Genomic DNA, 21,749 nt, shown 5'->3' on the forward strand with positions numbered 1-21,749 from the left:
GATGCAACAAAAAAAGATATATATTGAACAGAAAATTACAAATTCAATAAGTTAGGTTTGACTGTTGTTATGCAACTAAACAAAAGGGTACTTTGTATTTCCAAAAGTAATTGACCTAATAAGGGATAGAGAGGTAAGAATAGATTCTCAAAAAATCACAAGTGATAAGGCTCAGAAATTCAGAAAAGGTTATGTTAGTGAGGTAAATAAATTAGTTATTCACCTGTAACTCCAATTCTCTAATATTGAATCTTTTATATATTCACATGCCTGAATCATTCCCCGACATCAGGCTGGGAATTTCCAGTTCATAGCAGTATACAGTGTTAAAATGGTCATATGCCTGAAACAATGTTATCTATTTAGTAGCACATCCACCTCTTTTGAAAGAATCCAAACATCAGCCAAGGAGGTGGTAGCCTAAGCTCTCCTACTCCCTCTAAAGGCCACCACTGCTCAAATTTTAAAGTACAAGTGTGAGCAGAGTATATATAATAAATGATCCGCCGAGAGGGCAGCAGGGATGGTCACATGTGAATATATAAAAGATACCAATGTTGGAGAACTGGAGTTACAGGTAAGTAACTAATGTCTTCTCCAACACTGGATCTCTTATATATTCACATGCATGAATTACAATAGCAAGCAGTATACATTATAATACATAATAAAAGAGGAAGCAGGCTTCTTAGGACCGCCTGTTCCACTGCAGCGTCAGCTTCGGCCTCCCGTCAAGACGGTAATGGTTTGTGAGCATGTGCCTGTTCTTCCAGGAGGCTGCATGGCAGATGTCTTTCAAAGGCACCCCAGCATAGAGTGCCATATTTGATGTCATCCTCCATGAGGAATGGGCACTTACTCTACCTGGAGTGGATACTTGACTTTGGCAAGACAGCAGGTAATAAAGGCTGAGAGCCAACGAGCTAGCAGCAGTTTCGACAGGGTATGACCTGTGCTTGGCTGTCCAAAAGACAAAAACAGCTGGTCTTTGTCTATGTAGAATCTGAGGCATCTACTCAAGTCCAGTAAATTGAACTATCTTTCTGCTGGGGGCATGGCTTGGCCGGCTGCAAGATGGCTGCATTTTAGTGAGCTCTGCCAGCCAAGCTTTATAATCCGGCAAAATCCTGCAGGCTATCCCATCCTACCTGCACTTCAACACCGTTTCCTGAATCCCCGCGGCGAGGGGAATCGATTGAAGCGGATTCTGGAATCGATTGAAGCGGATTTCCTGCTCGGCCGGGCAGCTGTGCTACGCCGTTGTGAGGCGGCACCTGGCCTGTGATCCGGCTCCCGTGTGGGCTGAGACGACTTCCTCTGGGATCGCGCTACCTCTTGGCGCTGCCCGCTTCAGGCCTGGATCGTAGGTCCCACCATCGAGTCCCCAGTGAGTGGCGCCGCCTCAGGTGGGCTATTGCTGGCGTGGTTGGGGGTCCGCGGGCCGAACCACCGGGTCCGAAACCAATCCTGGGTTGCTTGTGTACCGGTTCAGGGACGAACTGAACTGGCAGCTCTGGCTGGACTTTTCCCATGAGTAACAGAGTCAAGACTGGTTTGTATATGACTGGGTCCATACTGAGGTGGCATGGTGGACAAAAAACAATGAAATGGGATGTGGCCTGAGCGATTGCCAGTGGCTGAGATTAATTCCAGCATTTTACCCATCACCTTATTGTTTTCGTCTTCTTAATACAGTACCTCCTGCCAGTTGGAGAAAACCTGTGCTCAAGACATCCATGGCTGTGTCAATAATGAAGGAAGAAGAAAGATCCCCTTCCTTAAGGATAGCCCACACCGCTTCCCCCCTATGTTCCAGAATGAGTTCTAGTAATGGAGCAATGTCATGCTATATTAGGTGATCATAACTACCTAGAATTGCCAGGGCATTACCTAGCTGCCATAGACTAAATTCTCTGGCCCAGATTATCGATGTATTAACTATCCTCGTCCGGGGTACCAGAGGATGGCGTCGTTGGAGGTCTTGGTTCTTCTCTGAGCTAATGTAGAGATGACTGAATCAGGTTTAGTATGACGGGTGAGGCAAGCCGGAGCTTAATCCGGAGTGTCAAACTTTTTCTCCAGATGAAGTTTCACTGCTGGTACTCTAGAAAGTTTTTTCATTGGTTTTAAAACTTCCGACCAGACAATCTGGAATGGGTATGGATTTAGCAGACTTCTGAGCTTGCTCTTTAAAGTCATGAAGAAAACATGGTTGGTCTACAGATGTCATTGGTAGATTACATTTCTTGGCAGCTGTTTCTAATAATGAGTGAAAATTAACAATATCATCTGCAGAATCCTGTGGTTTTGGCCCATCGTCAATTACACTTGGGGCAATGAATTGCCATCCATTATCATCTTGTCCTCCATCGTCTTGAGGAAGCTCACCCTCCTCCTCCTCCTCCTCCTCCTTAGTCAAGTATAAGGATTCTTAGAGTCAACATCATCCATGTCCTCTATATGAACAGTACTGGAATATAGTTAAATTGGTGGTGGAGGAAGTAGTGATGACCGCTGCTGAAGAGGTGTAACTAGTAAAGGAATAGGTGGAGGAGGTGGTAAAAAAGGTGCAGGTAACACCATCTGAGGATTATTACCAGGATACAGAGGTAATAACTTATTAAAACTATCCATCATCAGTTCCATGTAGATAAAAAGGCCATAGGCACTTGAACCACATCAGGTTCTCAATAACATCTTGGAGTTTTCCTCCCCATACCGATGTGAGAAGTTTGAGACTCAGGACCTGATTTGGATCTCGGCGGACGGGTTGCTCCATCACAATGATGGCGGATATCCCGTACGCCAAAATATAGATCGCATAATAAATTATGGGATGTATATTTTGGCAGATGAGATATCCATCACCGTTGTCACGGAGTAACCCGTTCACCGAGATCTAAATAGGCCCTATGAATCTTGTTGATAATCACATTGTTGTAGGGTTCATTGTTGTCCATTTCTTCTCGTGTACATATATCGAATTGTGTAGTGCTGTAAACTGTTAGCAAGGCATAATCACTAGTTTCCACTTCTTGGTCTGATTGTAATATTTGAGCTGGAGGCAAATGTGACACCTTCAATTGTTAAAAAATATTTACTTCTAGGGTTGCTGTCGACAGTGTTGCCATAAATGACGGTGTCATCGATGGTATGAATTTCGTTGATGAAGGGTTCGTCATCGATGGAGGGAATCACCATCAACGGTAGAGTTGCCATTGCCGGTTTCTTCATAGAAGACTGTCTCGTCGTCAACAATGTTTCCTTTGTAGATAGGTATTTTGAAGATTTTTTTTTTCCTACAGGTTGATCCCCTTTACAGTGCATAGAGGTATGCTTATCTTGCATATTACCTGAGAATGTGGCTGCAAGTGCTGTAGAAAAAAATCTTGCTCAGGAAACTGTACAGCCCTCCTCATGTGCGCTGCCTTCAAACGAGTGCTTGGAGAGGCACTTTTCACTGACTATTTCCCTGAAGAGAGGACATCTCCTTAAAAGGAGGGAAAGTATCTTAACCCAGAAGAAATAATGCCAACCTCCTTTCTGTGTCCTTAAGAGTTTTAGCTGTAAAAGTCTTGCAAATATCGCATTCTGATGTGGATAAAGGCAATAAATACACCGAGAATGTGGGTAATCAGTGTAAATCTTCTAGTTTCAACAGGATAAACAAGATTTGAAAAGAGATTTCTTCGCTCTGTCAGCCATGGTGACAGTTGGCTGTTTTAAAAAGAGATCTCCCTGGCCCAGAAAATAGAATCTTACCTAAAACAACTCACAGTACTTCAGTGCTGAAGTAAGGGCTGGTTCAAATCCAGGGCAGATCAAATATTAACAATTTCAGGTTCACTGAAGGTTTACAACAAAGCTCTACCAGGGGACTTCCTCACACTAGATGTGCAGTAGAATTCTGAGTTATGGTGGCCTCTAGGGAGGGTAGGAAAGCTTATACTTCACCTCATTTGCTGAAGTTTGGGTTCTTTCAAATGAGGTGGATGTGCACAAAATAAAAAATGTTGTTTCCAGTCTATGGCCATTTTAACATGGTATACTGCTAATTTAAAGTACTGGGGATTCCCAGCCTGATACGGGTGAATGATGCAAGCATGTGTCTAAAAGTGCTAAACTCAAGCAGGTGAACCAGTAAATCCAACCTTGATAGTCCTGTTTAGCTCCACATAATGTGTTAGTTGTCATTGGGGGGTTTTGCAAAGAAAAAAACTACTTACATGCAACAGGTACATAACTGTAAACTTATTCCACCTTAGCTACCCAGTCGATCGACAGATAAAAATGCTGGCCTATACCTACTGCCTGTGACCTGGCGATAAACAGCCATGCTCCGTGCACTGAATGGAATTCAAAACCCATTCTAAGACTGGTACTTTTGACACCCCACATTATCCTGTGAAACATGATGTGTTAACAGTGCTCCCAGATATATATCATAAGTATTGACCAGTACATCTGTAAACATGAGTTTTGAAATATAAAATAGCAATTCTCTTACATCAAAAAAGTTATTAAAATACAACCAGTGGCACCAGTTTTGGAAGCGTTCACAAGGAGGCATGAAAGATGCTTGCCAGTGCGCAGATCCTGCCAATTTATGCGGAGGAAACTGGAATGGGTAGAATGCTTTACGAAAGCAAAAAAAAGATAAATTAACACGCTACACATATGTCTACCTTTTCAAGTCATGGGATGAAAATAAAACCTGGTCCTTCACCCAGGCTGCAGATCTACTCAGAAAGGTGCTTTCTTGCTGAATATATCCTGTCTGTTGTAGAAGAGAATTTAAGCCCAACAACCAGGTGTGCTGTAATTTGGATAGAGGCAGGTCTGGAAGAAAGGGACACTTTTAAAACATTTTAATATACATATTCAAATCTCTGGTCATGCAAGTATGTGATCAAACTTTACTTCAACTTTACTGGATTGTCAGTATTACATAACTGGTATTTCAGTTCACATAATAAAATCATAAAATTGGGTGGAGCGATGCAGGAATAGACATGGAAAGATTAAATCAAACAATTCACGATGTGGGCAAGTAGAACAGGTATACGGTATTCATGGCACGCCACATGCCGAACATGCCGAACTGAGTCATTATTTTAGGCTATACCAGTATACAAAGATTGTGGTAGAGGGGTGGTAACAAAGAGCTTGAAGTCCATAAATATGCCATGAATAGCCTCCAAACCTTTCCTTCTGCTCCAAATCAATTTATTTTATGGATTTGTATAGTGCTTGAATCACCCCCGAAGGGGTATCTCAACGCTCACGGACCCACATAAGAAAGCTGTCACAAAGGCGCAAGTCTAGAACAGAGCAGTTTTTAGAGCCTTTCTGAACCGCAGGTGGACTGGGCACTGCCTCAATGAAATGGGGAGCTGATTCCAGTAGAGGAAAGCCAGATATGAAAAAGCTTTTCCCCCTGTCCTTAACTTCTTGACCTTAGGTACCATGAGGAGGGATTTAGAACCAGAGCGGAGATCCCTGCGGGGAGTGTAACGGTTAAGGTTCTCCGCCAGGTAAATTGGTCCTTTAAACCACACTGCTAGGACGATACAGCAAATCTTAAACTTTATTTGTTTACGTACAGGCAGCCAATGGAGCTGTTGGGAGGGTAGTGGGGCTGTTCTATAGGGGCATTTAGTGTTAAATGAATCGCCGTGGTCTGCACTACCTGTAGGAGGTCCAGCGAGGACTTGTTAGCTGCAATCAACAAGGCATTGCAGTTGTCCAATCTGCTCAACAGCAAAGTTTGAATTAGTCAACATTTAGTCATATGATCAAGAGTATCACTTAGTGTGTGCAACCATTGGGAGTGTGGTGGTATAGGAAGACCCAGTCAGGGCAGATGCATGCTCATTTGTGGTGACGTATGGGGAGCATTTATTATTACAGCACAGCAGATATCCGTATCAGAAATGTAAACTAAAATATTACAAAAATAGACGAAGTGCATGTGAAGCAACCCATCCGCTCAGAACACAGTGAGATTAAAATGCTCCTAGTTGACACAAACACAAGAATAGGGGGAAAGGCTAACAAATATGTAGCATTTGTAATATGTTAATCAATCATTAACCAACAAATAACCACAGTCAAGTACAGCAATAAGATTATTCATTTTATAAAATACTGTATGATATGCATAAATAACATAGTTTGAATTACCTGTCAAATAGGTTAATTGCTGGCTCTGAGTGCACAACTGGAAGATTGTGAGCAACAGATCTTCAGCTGATGACATCAATAGGCAACCCTTGACTGAACTGAAAAAATTTGAGGCTACGTCACAGATGAAGGACACTGAGGGCTCAATATCTCCAGCTTCCGACAAATCTTTGGCTTTGGACAATGTTGCGTGCAATTTATCAATAATCCTTTTCACATATCCTTCACCAATAAGGGATTCTGTTTGTTGAAACATACACAAAGTCAAACATTGCAGGTGAAGAAACAGTGGTAAAAATGCTTAGCTTTGGATCTATCTCTACCACATCTCTGACACAACTTTCTTCTGCTAGACACTGGTCGACTTTTTAACACAGCTGTTCTACAAAATAATCTGTCATATTTTCACAGCAATTTATGAGTGTAATGTCTTGCGATTGGCCAATGCCATGGGGGCATATGATGGGCATTTTAGGAAGAATGTGGAACAATTTCATAATAAAAAGGATTGCAGGCTTTTTCTAGCGTCAAGGCTATAATATGCTCCAACTTGAAATGATGTTCCAAACTGTATCTCAAAATAGCAAATTGTATTTCATATTTCTTCTTAAACTATCGTTGTATAATTTCATGACATAAATAATACACAAGTCGTTCAGCCAACGTGTTTCGTTCAAAAAAGAATCATCGGAATCCAGTGGAGGGTGATGCAAATATTTCAGGCTTATTGCAAGGGAGTACATTCCCCCTTTCTGGGCATTCGAAATATTGGGTACATATTTCCCCAATCTACTATCGATCAATGGAAGGAAAACTATTTATGAGCACATGAGGATTGAAGCTGTTTTAAAAACTTTTGGAAATGTATTGGCGCCCAAAGTTTACTATTGACTTTGAGTGATAATCAAGAGCCCTGAGTAAGTTCAAGAATTTCTTTTTTGAACGAAACGCGTTGGCTGAACAACTTGTGTATTTATTTCATGAAATGATACTACGATCATTTAAGAAGAAATATGAAATAAAATGTGCTATTTTGAGAAACATCGTTTGGAATATCATTTGAAGTTGAACATTTTCCTGGTGCACCATTCCATTTGAAATATCAATGGATGGAACACTTGAATTATTCCCAGCTAATCACTCAGGGATGCATCCCAATACACTATTATTTTGCATTTGTGTTTAAAGAGGTGTCTTCTAATATCATGGCTGACCTACATAAGATTTACCTCTGTCAAACGAAGCCTTCACACACAAGACATACTAATCTTTACTGTCAGACAGCCATATTTATCTGCTATAAATAAACTTGTCCACAAGATGTGTCTGTCTCAGACTTTGAGGAGTGCTAAGTATTCTTACACAAACAAGGAGATGAAAAAAGTCCTGGAGGCAATTCCTAGTTCTCTTGAGCTCAGTAGGGCAAGGCTCAGCTCACTGTGAAAGTAATATTATGCGACCAAGACTGGGTGTAATAGTCTTGCCAAGCGTGTCTCCATCAATGATGATTAATGAGGGTCTCCCTTATTTATTTATTAATTTTATTTAAAGAGTTTTATATAGCGCTGGCTAGACCCGGAGGTATCAGAGCGCTTTACATGAGAATCAACAATGTAACAGAAAAAGTTCCACAATAACACAATAAATTCCAAAAAAATAGGCAACACAATTAGGAGAGGAGAGAAAGGAGAGAGAAAAATAGTGGAGGGGGCAGGGGAGGTGAGAAAGGGAGGATAAGGGAAGAGACAATACGGAGAGACGAAAAGAAGTCTGTCTAAAGACCAACTGGGTAGGTGATGACCAAGGAGGGAATTGCTTTTGGGGCAGATGTACAACCCTACTTCACATGTGCAAATGGGTTTGCGACCCGTTTGCGCATGCAAAATACTATTGGGCCATGTACAAACCCTATTTAGCGAGACGCAATATATTTGCGACTCTCTAAATAGGATTTGCGACTCACTATTAGGAAGGTGCGTTCCAAGGGTGTCCCTTCCTAATAGCGACTCGCTACCCTATGTAAGAATGTTTTGAGACCGCAATTGCGGTCGCAAAACACTCGCAATTTACGGCCCTCTTCAAGAGGGTTGAAAAGCACACTCAAAAGGGAAGGGGTCCCCATGGGACCCCTTCCCCTTTGTGAATGCAGGGGAAAATATTTTTTGGGGGCAGGAAGTTGTCCCAGGGACCACTACCTGCCCTTAAAAAATGAAACAAAAACATTTCATTTTTCTTTTTTTTAAATGCATCCTGTTTTTCTTTAGGGGAACGGGCTGCATTAAAAAAAACTGCTTTATTTAAAAGCAGTCTCAGACATGGAGGTCTGCTGAGCCCAGCAGCCCACCATACACGTGAGGGCAAGCCATTCCCAGTGAGTGGCAAATTGCGAGTGCTTCATGAATATTGATGAGGCATGCAATTTGCAACCCCATTGGGAATCGCAAACAGTGTCTCAGACACTGTTGTACATGGCATTTTGTGACTCGAAAAATGCTACGGTCGTACATCTGGCCCTTTGTGTTTTATGTAACACTTCAGACTTAACCTAAACCTGAGACAAAGATTTCCTCGACAATAGTAAGTACACCCAAATATCTGCCAATATAGTTGTCTTTAATTTTTTATTCGAAGGATCAGACTTCTCTCCATCGAATTTTTCCAAATTTATAATCAGGCCTAAGATTTTGGACTGGCCTAGTTAGGTTCCCTTTTTCCAAGGGAAGACGAACTCCCTTTGGCAGCTAACCACTGATTATAGTGTAAGACTTAATGATTTAAAATGAGGATTCCTAATGGAGATATAGGCCTTAGGCTAATACAAAAACCTAAAGAAATAGAACTCGACTCGATTGATACCACAAAAAAAAAACGTCGCACCTTTGGAACCGGCTAGAAGTTCAGAAAGCATTGATATAAAACCAGGACTACTATGCAAGGTGGAAAGCAGATGGAAACGTAAAGCAGGAAAAATAGAGACATAGATAATAGGCAAATGATGACAGATGCGCCATCAAAAAAGCAAAGGAAGCAAAGGCGGATTTGCAACAAACGCTCCTCTTACAAATTAGCTATTTAATCCTATCATCTGAGTTCACACAGACATTATGGTTGTCACCTGACCAGTATTTTACAGAAATGGTCATTAATTTGACATTAAGGCCAATAAACATACTGACAACATAAGCAATGATACTGTATCCTTTCAAATGTAATCTTAAAGCGGCCAATACAGTGAGAAATCACTTCAAATGTTTAAAATGTAAAACAGATGCAAGGAGAAATCATTTCAAGCCTATTTTAGTGTGGTACTATTCATAAAGGTTTATTTAGGAAAACAGAGACCAAATTGCTGCGTTAAAAACACATACCTGAATCTTTACTCAAATTTGTATTCCAATATCAGTTCCTTGCCCTTCTAAAACATTTAAAGACAATAAGGGCCTCTCTCTTATATAAGTGGCAACCCTACCAGATGTGTTTTGACCATGGTTTGTCAGGGGTAAACTAGAAACCAAGATTAAATTAAGGTATCATTTTGCTATATTCAGAAACACACATCCATACTCAGGAAGAAAAACTGAGGTACTCCCAACCTCCAATCACTCACCATACTGTCATTGAAAACGAAATAGGAAAAATACAGCAGCCCCAACTACACACAGGAGTGACTCCATAATGTGTCACTTGCACCACGACTCACTGAGCCATGGTAGTCTGCACCAAAAAACAATGCATGTCTCACATAGAGCTAGATTGTGAGAGCTGACTAGGAGAAGGGCAGAATGGGGTGGCAACACAACCAGCCAGTTTCATAACAGAACATCTTGCAAATATCTATGTCATGTACATATTTGATCCAGGAACAATGTCTCTTGGGAGAGGAAGTAGCCATCCTCTTATCATGACCAGATTGCATTTATGCATAGACAAATCCACACTGTCAGCCACTAATAGTCTCAAAGCCTCTGCTTGCCCCTCAAGCTGTAAATACACTGCTTTCTTAACCAGGAATTAGACAAATAGTTTTATTTGGCCAAATTATGTATAGCATCCAATGATCAGAATGCCACAGATAACTAAACGAAGAACTTGTTTGCTACTTCATCTATTATTCTGAACTCTACATCGGTAGGAAACCTTGAAAAGCATTATAAAAACCTCTCATACTAGTTACACGAACCACCAGATCTGCACCATGTAGTAGGCACAGCAGGGGCCAAAGATATCAACTACAGTTTCATTGGAAACACAACAGAGAAACTCTCACATTAAAAATATATGAAATATGTAAAATACCTCACCAATGCAGAAACTTTCTTAGAACCAAAGTCTGGGCTCAATGCCTGTTCACTTAACTGTTTACCAAACAACTCGTGAAACCATGTAGTTGTTAGTTTCCTAAGCTGGGGCCCTGAGCTCGTATTGTATCTGTACCATTAAGGATTGAAGGAAATGAGACTGCTTTCCTCACTTGTTTGTGGGCAGGAGCAGAAGGTTTTGCTAACTGAGGACAAACTGACTCAGAAATCGTTTTTTCATGAGACTACTAGGCCTTTGATGCCACATCAAAGTAAGTGATCACTCTGAACCTTCAAACATCATATACAGTGGCCACGTAAGAAGATTTTAGACATCACCTTCCTTCTATTACTGCAGCTCTTGAATAGTGAAGGCCTTTAATTTATCCTGAAAGAGGTAAGATAGATAAAAGCAAAATATACAGTAACCAACTAAAGAATTTCATCTTTTGCCACAGGGGAAGGCAGTGCATTAGACATACAATAGTAAACAAATGTCAAATGTAAGCCCTCTGGTCAAGTCTGTTGTGCCCTTCAACACATTTGCAGCACATAGCTAAGCATTTCCAACAACTTTATATTCTCACTCACTTTCAGTACCCACAAGTAGCGCCATCCAAAAGAACTGGTGCCTTGAGAAGAACTAGATACAGAGAATCCAAATCCTGAAAAAAACAGCCTTGAGACCCCAGCAGGAATCCTTGGTAATTGTTGGGGGGGGGGGGGGATACAAGCCTCCTCCATGACCTCCAAAGCATGCACAATCCATGACCTCCTAAGCATGCACAATCACAATTAGAAGGTCTACAGACAAGAAGCTCCTTAACTAGGTCACCGCTATCCGGTTCATAAGATATTTTGAATTTACTAAACCTTCACAAGTTCACATCTATGAGGCAAACTAGTGGGGATACATTAACAAATTAACCAAGAAACAATCCCTCTGTCCATAGCGCTTAAAACTCCCTTGAACACAACGTGGTAGGGATCCATCTGCGATAATACCCAAAATGAGGAAGTGTGACACACGGTCTCTGATCCTATACCTCACTTGTGAAAGATAGTCTATAATGACTAAATAATTAATCATTGGGAACCCTTTTTGTACTGTGATGCTACAAAGTCCCAATGCAGTGGTTAGTCAGCATTTGATTTACAACTCAAAGTTTCCTTTGAACCCACCTTGCAAGCAAAATGTGGCAAACATGTTTTGTATTTTGCTGTGTTTGACTGTAGTATGTCCTACTTAACATAGTGGGTCCCAGAACAGATTACAGCTCAACTGACAGTGAAACATCCTACATGCTTGACTAATGCTGCTGATCAAGGGAAAGAAGAAATACAAAAAGAGGTATACCTATTGCAGCTTAAGCACCTACCATTTTTAACATGTGGAGATAACACCAAACTGAGAAGTGCCCATCTTTCAGAGTAGCAGGAATCTGAACCTGTTGTTTTCTCCAAACCCCTACAACAAAGGTCATCTGCAAGAGCAACCAGCTTCTCTCCAAGGATATCACCCTTCAGCCACACAGAGATCAATGAGAATTTTGCTGAGTCAGAGTAGGCCTAAAGTACAAAAATGTGATTATTTGCAAACTGGTTCAGAAATCAAGGTCATACAGTTGTTATGCTATATATGATTTGCATCAACTCTACAGGCTGGCTGTGTGATCAGATCAATTGAAATTTAAATATAAACATCAGTTTATCTGTGTCTGACAATCTCATACGAAGACTCCATTATTTCTAAGGAATCCATTTACCAGTACGTCGACCACCATGATGGTTACGCACCTGTTATGACAACAACATTTTGTTATGTTACACGCTAATGTCTGCTATTTCAAACTTCTGTGATTATCAGATGTTATTAAGCCAGCTTACGGGCACTCAATTTACCAATGTCAGAAGGACGTAGATCTAGTCAGCCTTGCATGGATTATCAATGGAAAGCGTTAACTTGTACTGAATAGGTGAGCTATACATTAATATAGTAGTCACAAAACTGCTTTTCAGAGACTTCAAGTAATGAGAAATGTTGTGTTAGATTGGCATGAATGCAAAATATATTCTTCAGTGTGCCTTTTCAGTACCAAGGTCCCTATCACGAAGACCCTGTCACCAGCTCTGCTATTTTCAACTGGGTTTTCCTGAGAAAGAGGAGCAGAAAATAGACAACGTTGTAGGGATAGCTAGAACAATGCTTCTGAATGGAACTAGAAAAAGATAAGCACTGATAAAGTCAATAACCGTCATTGATTTGAGATGAAAAAAGTGCACAAGGGGATGCAGAGATCTCTTTTCAGAGGATACTCAAAACATTTCCCTCTGTGGTACCCTCAAATACCCAGATACTGGCGGCTCTCAATCTGTTCTCAGTAATTTCCACCAGCCTATCCCGAGTAAAAAGATTTTCATTTAAGGCCTTAATACTAGTGAGGATGCTATCAAGTTCACCGGTTTGAAGCTTTGTTTTAGTTTTATGCAATCTCATGTCCATTTATAGCCGGCCAACTATTTCTACAAAGTTAATCGCTACCTCACTCAAGTGTCAAATGTGCCATTAATACACAAGTTGCACCAGTCTATTATTTTGAAGAGTTCCATTTGTTTTTTCAAGGTGAAGAAGCATACGGAGAGGGTGTTTTTGTATCACTATTTTTTTGTGATATTGGTGATGAAGTTCTCGTTCTGTGCTCCTTTTTCGAGTCATGTGTCATTGATGTTGCCCAGAATATGTACACACCTACCATTTATGTAGCCTTAGCTGAACCACAGGCAAATTCTCCAACGTTCATATTGAGTTGCAGAGTGCGTAAAAACAAAGAACTAAAGATCATGTGGTGAAATGCAATGATCACCAGTGATAAGATAATAATTAACCCACGATCGGCCGCTCCTTCCTATATATAAATGGCAACAGCCAGGTAAACTAATCCAATTCAGCCTGACTTCAACTTCTACTATGCTCAGGATCACCCCATAGAGTCTGAATTTTATAGGTGGAAGCATGACTTGTCCGACCACTCTACCGGTGCACTGTCAACAAGCCAGGCAGGCAGGGAGAGGAAGGCATGCCAGAGCCCTCACCCAATAGCATCATTCAGAGCTATTAAGTGATACTAGACCAACATTCCTCACAAATGGTGTAGAAGGGTGCTGGGGTTCAAGCACTAGACCGAAGTAAGGAGAAGCGAGGTGGAAATAAAAAATGGAAGGGATCACCAAAAGGGCATCTCAAACAGGCTAAACTGGAAAAGTATGAATTTCTCCCGTCAGATAAATATGATGCATGATGCTCCAAGGATAACTACAGTCAGGGTATCTCTATTCTTCAAGGCAGACACTCATGTCATGGTCCATAAGAATTAATGCTCAGAAATGCTCGTTAATGTCATTTCAGTAGGAAGGGCATTAAAAATGCTGCCATTTTCTTCCACTGCTAAGCTTCACCTTATTGGTTTCAAATGATATATTAGAAATTGAACCATAGCTCAGAAGGTGTGAGCAGCGGGAATGCACAGATAATCTGTTCGCCAACTAAAGACAGTTATGTTACCATTGATATATTTAAGGAGCACAGGGCTCATAAATGAGGGATCTAAATACTTTATATGATAAGGAAAACATGTTCTTCAAGTACCACACAGTAAGTTATTTGTTTATCTCATATGGCTAGAGGTGGGATATACATACCTTTTGAATTATTTGGAGGAAAGTAATCCATTTCAGATTAATCTAAGGAGAGAAAGAGAACTGTTAATTTATTGTTTTACTGTCTTTTAGAAATGAAACGGAATGTCTTTTTAACACCTAGGAACTATACTTACTAAATATTGTTTATGAGCTACCCATGTAAACAACAATTATAAACTATGAACTTATGGCAAGGAATTGAGGGTGCCCTTATGGCCTTTTAAAAAAATAGAGTGCCAAATTCTACATAAAACCCTAACCTCCATTAACCAGCATCCCTCCATCTGAATGCCTACTTTAGTTATTGTGTGTATTATGCCACTGCCTTAAATCCATAACCCTGGTGAATAGAATAGTAAGCTTTTTACCAATCTTAAAAGCTCTAGCTAATTGGATTCTCCTTTTCAAAAGTCATCTTTGAAGAAGTCTGACAACAGAAATCAATGAACAAGCCTTTCCTAAGCAAATATGAATATCATACAAAATGTCTATAAGTACGGTGCATTGTATTATGTGACCATGACGACTGCACATAATGCAGACCTCAGAAAGTGCAAAAATAATACAAAGAAATAACACATACATACCTTTGTTAAATCATCCAACACATTTTTTCTTTCTGTATCTGTCTTGCAGCAATATAGTACGCTGTACAAAATATCAACCAAAAAATCAGTATCTTTACGGCAGTCTTCCTTCAGCCATCCAACTAATTTCTGATGTAAGAACAGCTTGGCAGGATTTTCGCTTACTAATTTAAGATTGTCAGCGATCTCAGAGTCAACAGCATCTCCTTCATGCACTTGCTCTAAAAGTACCTGAAACACTCTATCAGATGAGAACGCACTGAGCAAGGCAGAGAGGAATCTCAGGTGTCGATCTGATCTTTGCTCACTGATGTAAACCATGCTTAGCTCAGCAAGCTTACATATTAAATTCTCAAGTGGCTCCTTCCTTAGGTAGGAGGAAGATCCAACGCTTGAACTCTTGACTGAAGACTCAATCACTGCTTGAGACACAGATTCCTTCATTATAGCAGATGGCATTGACTTTAAGCTGTCAGAGAGCCTTTCGATTTCTTTGTCTTCTGCGAATCTGATCTTGCTTTTTCTTCTTGTGCTTGCTTTAATGCCAACCTCTGGGTTTTTAAGCATTTGTAATAAATCAGATACACCTGCAAGAGACTTATCTGCTGCTTCAATTTCATCCACCTGGAGAATGCATATCTGAGCGAGGCTGTCCCAGACTTCAGCTAGCAAAGTCCTTAGCAAGTCAGCGGTGTTACGGTCACTTGAGATATTGGCTTTTGATTCCCAAGATTGCATAGTGTCTGCTATTTGATAGAACAATGGAGTACTTTGGAGTTTAGCATCTTTCAAAGCAGTCTCAATAACTGGTATCAACTGTAATAAAGAACAGGCTTGCATTATTACACATTTTTAATTAACTAAACTTGCATCATACACCAAAAGAAAATTATTCGATTTTTTATCCATGAAATTCCGTAAATCCAGTACTTTCCCAGTGTGCCTACAAGCTATGCCAGTGCTTCTTCAATTCTAATCACAGATGGAATGAAGGATGAGACCTCACCTACCCCTATTCAGGGAGTTAACAATTTAAAGCCACAGCATAACCTTGCTCTTCTGAAACATCATTATTTGTTTTATAACTTACGTTTTGCTGGGATCAAATGGAAGAACAACTCTTATATTCATAGGATTCTAACAAGGGCCTCAAGGGTACCTAAGGTGTTGTGCGGAGTTGACTCATAACAAATAGAAAATTAAGTAGATAACAATATTTTAAAAACATTAACTAATGCAAAATGTTATAGTGCAATAAGAAATACAGATACAAGGACTGCCTCAAGCCTCTATATTGCAACTTAACAAAAGCCACAGTAGAGCATTTCCAATATTTAAGACAACTGTTGAAATGTCAGTCACTACACAACAAGGTTTACAAGTACAAGTGTTGCCAAAGACTCTACTGTTGATGTTCAACGATCATGTGTTTCGAGGAACCACATTATTGCTTTTTCAGATCCCAAAAGAGTTGTCATCATCAGTAGAAAAAGATTCCCATTACTATTATATATCTCCAAAAAGTTACCTAACAACCCATAAGGACTGGAATATAAAATAACAATTTCAGATAAAGCTTAATAGCTCACAAGTTTAAAAGCAATATCCTCAACAGTTCCACAATGTATAAATTCAAAAGGAGCAAATATTTTATATTCCACATAATTTCAACAAGGCTCAAGAAGCACAAAAAGGAGCTACTGCCAATTCTTCTGCTGTCAATAAATTAGCAGTTCCATACACTTCTGTGCTTTGGAGCTACTACTGCAATGACCCTATGGCTGTACCACTAACACTATGGGCATTTTAGACAATGATGCAAAGGAAAAGGGCTTATTCAAACACTCGGCAAATTGAACTTGAGCAAATGTCCTTTGAATTTGAAGTAGCAGTTTGTATGACAATGTTGTTCTATGGACCTGCTACAGCAATGACCACTGTGAATTAGCAGTAGCTCCTGTTTATGGTACTTGAGCCTTAACATGGGCGCTTGACAGTACGTGGAATAGAAGATATTTGCTCCATTTAATTTTGAAGTTGAACTGTGGCGCATGTTGGTGATTTTGCTGTGGTAAATTACATGCTTTGCAAAACCAAAAAGCACTACCCTGCTTCCTAGAGCGATGGCTTGAGAGTAGTAAATGCTTAGAACAAAGGTTTTCAGGAAAGTTTGCCCAACTTATACCTCCTTGTGGGCACGAATGTCCACACAATAATGCTTTGTGAAAGTGTGTGTTGTTGACCAAGTGTATCTTAACAACAGATTGCAAGTGGAATGGTGCCCAAGACCACTTCAGAGGCTACTTTTTAAATTAATCAAATGTGCCTTTGACAATAGTGTACAATGGGCTTTGCATAAAACACTTGTATGCACTTAACTATTCATGTTGCAATGTCCAACTTGGAAACAGGTTTTCCAAAGTGAGGCTTGGAAAAAGCTAAAAAAATTGCTGCTTTATTTTTTTGATTGGTTTTGCACGGTCAATGTAATACACAAATGCTCTCAACATCAAAGCCCAAAAAAGCCTCTTTCGATCAAAAAAATTGTAATGCATCGGCTTAACAACCAGCCTTTTTATAGGAGCAAGTATGAGGGAACGGTGGATTTCTCAGAGGGATGACTATTTTAATATCCTCCATCAACATTTTCACAACTGGAATTTTGAATATGCAGTGCAATTGCCTATTCTGTACATAAGCTGTAACAGTTTTCAATGAAAACAAATCATGTCCTGTACCGAAGCCTGTAAGAGTGGTTTATCAATATTACTACAGTATTGAACACATTTTTTCCCACTATGCTGCACCACAAGCTCTTAAAGTAGGCTTACAACCCTCCTTAAGAATGAGTTTGCACTCTTATGGCAGTTGAAGAATCCTAAATTGTAAGACCTGTGGTGCCAAATCGCAATGTTTAACCCCTTAAGGTAGGGATGGCATGGCTGACCCCAATGCTGTCTGAGTAGGTGTGTGTGTGTAGAGGTAGTTTTTCATGTTGATATACCAACCTGTCTAGTGATATTGAGTAGCAGGGTTCTCTTGCCCAAGCAGGTACGACAAAAATGAGCCTCACAGAAGCCCGTTTAATTTTTCTCACTGAATATTGATCAGGGTAGTGGAGGAAAAGCATACGCAAATATCCCCGACCAGTTCATCCATAGAGCAAAGCCCAAGGAATGTGCATACCTGAAGGCAAAGTTTTCTGCAGTGTGCCTTTTTTGAGAGGTGAGAAGATAGATTGTGGGTGCATGCCAGAGGTGAAAATACTGATGAAATACACGGATGTTCATCTCCCATTTGTGCTTTTGTTGATGCGTCCTGCTGAGCAGGTCTACATAATAAATGTTCATTACTGAGAGATGCTCCACAAGAACAAAGAGCTGATGACGAAAGTCCTAATGCCATATTATCTGCTCTATGGGTGACAGCTGGAATAAATGACTGCTCTCGTTTTTGGATGTAATACATGGTGGTCATGTTGTCTGTTTGTTCGAATGAGCACTGTCTTCTTGTGGATCATATTGTAAAACACCCATAGTGTAAGTTGTACTGCCATAAGTTCCAGCAGATTGATGTGCTGGGTTTGTAGTTGAGGAGCCCATTGGCATTGTAGTATAGTTTGGCCTAAATGTTCTTCCAATCATGTGAGGGAGGTGTCTGTGGAAATAGTCACTTGTGGCTGATGGTCAAGAAAAGGCCTTCACATTATCCAGTTCTTGTTCTTCCAACATTTTAATGTGTGGGTGCTGAACTCTGGGCTCCACCAACACTAGACCCTCTCAGTGGCCGGTCTCTTGTGACCATTTCCAGACTAGGCACTCTGATAGAGCTCGCGTGTGTAGGTATGTATTTGAGGCTATTGCAATGACATAGTTCCCAGCAATATCATAATTATTCTGTTATAGGACACACCGTAAAGTAAACAGGAAGCAGCCTTTCAAATCTCATCACTTTCTCAATTTTGGGATAGGTTTTGCACACTCTGGGGTTTAGTATGTCATCCACGAAAGGATGTGTTTGTTAGGGAGAGAGAAGTGCCTTTTCATATTTCATGTTGTGTATACAAGAAAGTCCGTTGGTACATGATCAAGTATCTATTTTGCCCCAAATGTGGCTACCTAATATTTTGTTTTCAACCAGAGATGTGGTGTAAACACTTAGGTCTTTACCAAGTAATGATGCGCCTTCTGTAGGGTCCATAATTTATTCATGTCATAGGTCGATGTCTATGTCATTAGGCATGGGGTGGTTATAAGTTTAAAACTGGCTTTAGGGGCTCCTGATCAGAATCTGAGTGTATGGATTGTATAGGAGATGTGGAATTAGGAAGTGATGGTGGCAGTGTGGGTTCCCTAGCCTTTTTCCTGGTGATTTGAAAGTCTGACCTCTTCTGAAATAGCCTCTTCAAACGTGAGGTGTTAATTACTAGCATGAGACTGGTCTCGAATAGGAGGCATGCCATCAGGTAGCTATTAACAGGGTCAATATAAATCTTCCTCTACCTTACATCTGTGTGAGTCTCTAGGACAGTCTGAGGCTCTCCTAGTATAGAGCTCAATGTGGGAATTGAGGCCATCTTCGGAATAGATTTCAGATCTGATGGCTCTTAGTGTCAAGAATGGTGGTCTCGGCCTCAAGTTCAGATTCTTGTCCTTCCATGGCTGAAAGTCCTTTTTAGAGTTATGGTACTTTGGGAATTGTGGGCTTAGCCAATTGCTAAGGGTTTCTAATGTGGTGGTGCAGAGCTTAAGGCATAGCTGCATCTGTGCCATTCCTTAACCTGGAGCCGAGGCTCAGTTAGAGGTCGAACCCTAGAGGGAAGATTCTCTATATGTTGTGTGTGAAATTCACTATCATTTTGGTCATGGGGGAGGCTTTCATTGGGGGCAGTGGAGAAGCTTTTCTCCAAAGTCAATGTTGTTTAAGTATACAGAGTCAGGATTCCACTCCTCATTGGTCTCTAGAATCCCAGAGGCCCCACCCTTTGAGTCGGAGTGGTGATTATATTATTATGAAGCGGAAGTCATGACGATGTCAAACACGACGCCATTATGTGGAGACGACCAACGCCACCTACCGGCGTGCAGGAGTAATGCTTAGAAAATCTTACGGATCCAGCCTGACGCCTGGAAGTTCAAAAGGAAGGAATCTGTGGCTCGATGTCTCTTTCAGATTCCTGTGTCATAGTAGCAAGCACATGCGGGCAGACAACTTGCTGATAATACAGAAGTAAAACATTTTGGGCAATAACCCTGTCTGTTAAATAACATTTTCTGGTCTCAAAGAGCACTTAACCTCCCAACACCCCTCCGCTTCATGCCTGTCATTTGTCATTAGAAATATAGAATTCTTTTGGAAGCTTATATATGTAGAAAGACCAGACGAAAGTCCTCTGCATGAGTTGGAAAAGATATTACACAATGCGTCAGTCACATTTTCGTGGATTGCACTGTAACTGACTATGAACAAGCATGTTGATAGTGCTGAACATTTTAACCTGTTTCTTTGCCAGCAGTGTTAGGGTGATATACCACATCATCAATGAGAATGGTTTCATCTCTCTCACCCCCGGCTGTGGGATGAGTGGCAGAGATTACTTTAGTTCAGGGAGACAAGCCTAATTACCAGCACACCACGTTCAGGAGACTGCCTATGGTCTCTCCCTTGTAAAAGTCAGTCCTGTCCTCCAAATATGATGTCTCTTGGCTATCCCAATGCATGGTTAGTGTGTGTGTGCATAAGTGCTTGACTGTAAGGGTTAAAGGAAGGTATCTTCTTAGAAGGTTGTGTCCATCGCTACACAGAAAGGGGGCCTAATCACAGCAGTCTTGGATTCCCTAGGGAACTGATTACTCACATGCCTCTGCTCAGAAACCCTCCAAGCTATTAGTTTCAGTTATTGTGAGAGGGGTCTCCATCCCTTCCTTTTGTATTGGACTGATTTCTCCAGCTACAATCAAGCAACCACCTAACTCTTCTTTCTACACCGTCATCTATTTCCTAGTAACAGTGGTCTCTGCTGGACTTTTCTGGGGCCAATGTACAAGCTAACTTCCTTGATCTGTACTTGACTGCTCCCATGAGTAAAAAGCAAAGACAGAGGACAAAGGCACGCTTCTCCCTGATAAATAAAATGCGAATTTGATACAAAGAAGTAGAATTTTGGTTGGTTCAGGTTTACCATCCTGGCTACCAAAGAAGGAGACAAATGCCCTCCCACCCACGGCCGCCGAAGCAATTAACTGGTAACTTGCCTGGACATCAAGAAAACCTTAGTTAACAGCATTGGGCAGATGCACTGTCAGGGACAGAACCTCTGGAGGCTGGGGCTTTAGCTGAATTCCTTGAGCTCTTTGTTGCTGTAAACTGTGGGAGACCAATGACTGGTCTGCACTGAAGGCAGAGGAGCTGCCTCTGGCCACCAAAGACCTTAATGTGGCCCACAGGAGTGAAGATCTACATGAACAAAGCTTAACCATTGAAGAGCCACAAGACCGCTGCTGCTCATTTGCCCCAGAAACAAAACAAATACCAAAGACAAGCATGATCTGGGTAATAGTGCAGAAAGATGCTTTCTTGCTTCCCACCACCTATCCTGTCACAGTGCCTATATCTGCCTTCTTCTGCCTCCAATAAAGACCTGGAGGTCTCACACCTTCACACCGTGGGCTAGGCTTGAGATTCTATTTGCTTGGGCCAGCTGTCTTAATTCTGGAAGTCTTTGAACAATCTTGCTAATGTTTATAGTCTCTGATATATTGGAATTTAAAGGTGAGGTCAGTTCCCATGTCTAGCTCCTATTTTGAGCTGGTGATGTTGTTGGGTCTAGTGAGTACCCTTGTCCTATGAATTTAAGAGCCACTAAACAAAATCACAATACCAACTGGGCAGAAACTGACAAAATTAAATATCATAGCAGGTGCTACCTAATTAGATATCTGCCACTGGAAGCCATGGAGAACAGAAGTTTGTTTGAATTGAC

The 21,749-nt window shown here is 40.8% G+C and overlaps 1 protein-coding gene across 2 annotated transcripts in view; it reads right to left on the minus strand.

Moving 5' to 3' along the window:
• Positions 1-21,749, minus strand: part of LTN1 (listerin E3 ubiquitin protein ligase 1) — a 386,602-nt gene that overhangs the window by 213,933 nt on the left and 150,920 nt on the right. For both annotated transcript variants that reach the window (XM_078658380.1, XM_078658379.1), the window contains 5 exons: positions 14,768-15,583; positions 14,181-14,222; positions 11,861-12,050; positions 6,184-6,423; positions 4,686-4,839 (listed from right to left, as the gene is read on the minus strand). In XM_078658380.1, coding sequence (XP_078514506.1) covers positions 4,686-4,839; positions 6,184-6,423; positions 11,861-12,050; positions 14,181-14,222; positions 14,768-15,583 — 1,442 coding nt within the window. The remainder of the gene's footprint in view (positions 1-4,685; positions 4,840-6,183; positions 6,424-11,860; positions 12,051-14,180; positions 14,223-14,767; positions 15,584-21,749) is intronic.

Source organism: Lissotriton helveticus, chromosome 8, assembly GCF_964261635.1.
Source record: "Lissotriton helveticus chromosome 8, aLisHel1.1, whole genome shotgun sequence".
NCBI lineage: Eukaryota > Metazoa > Chordata > Amphibia > Caudata > Salamandridae > Lissotriton > Lissotriton helveticus.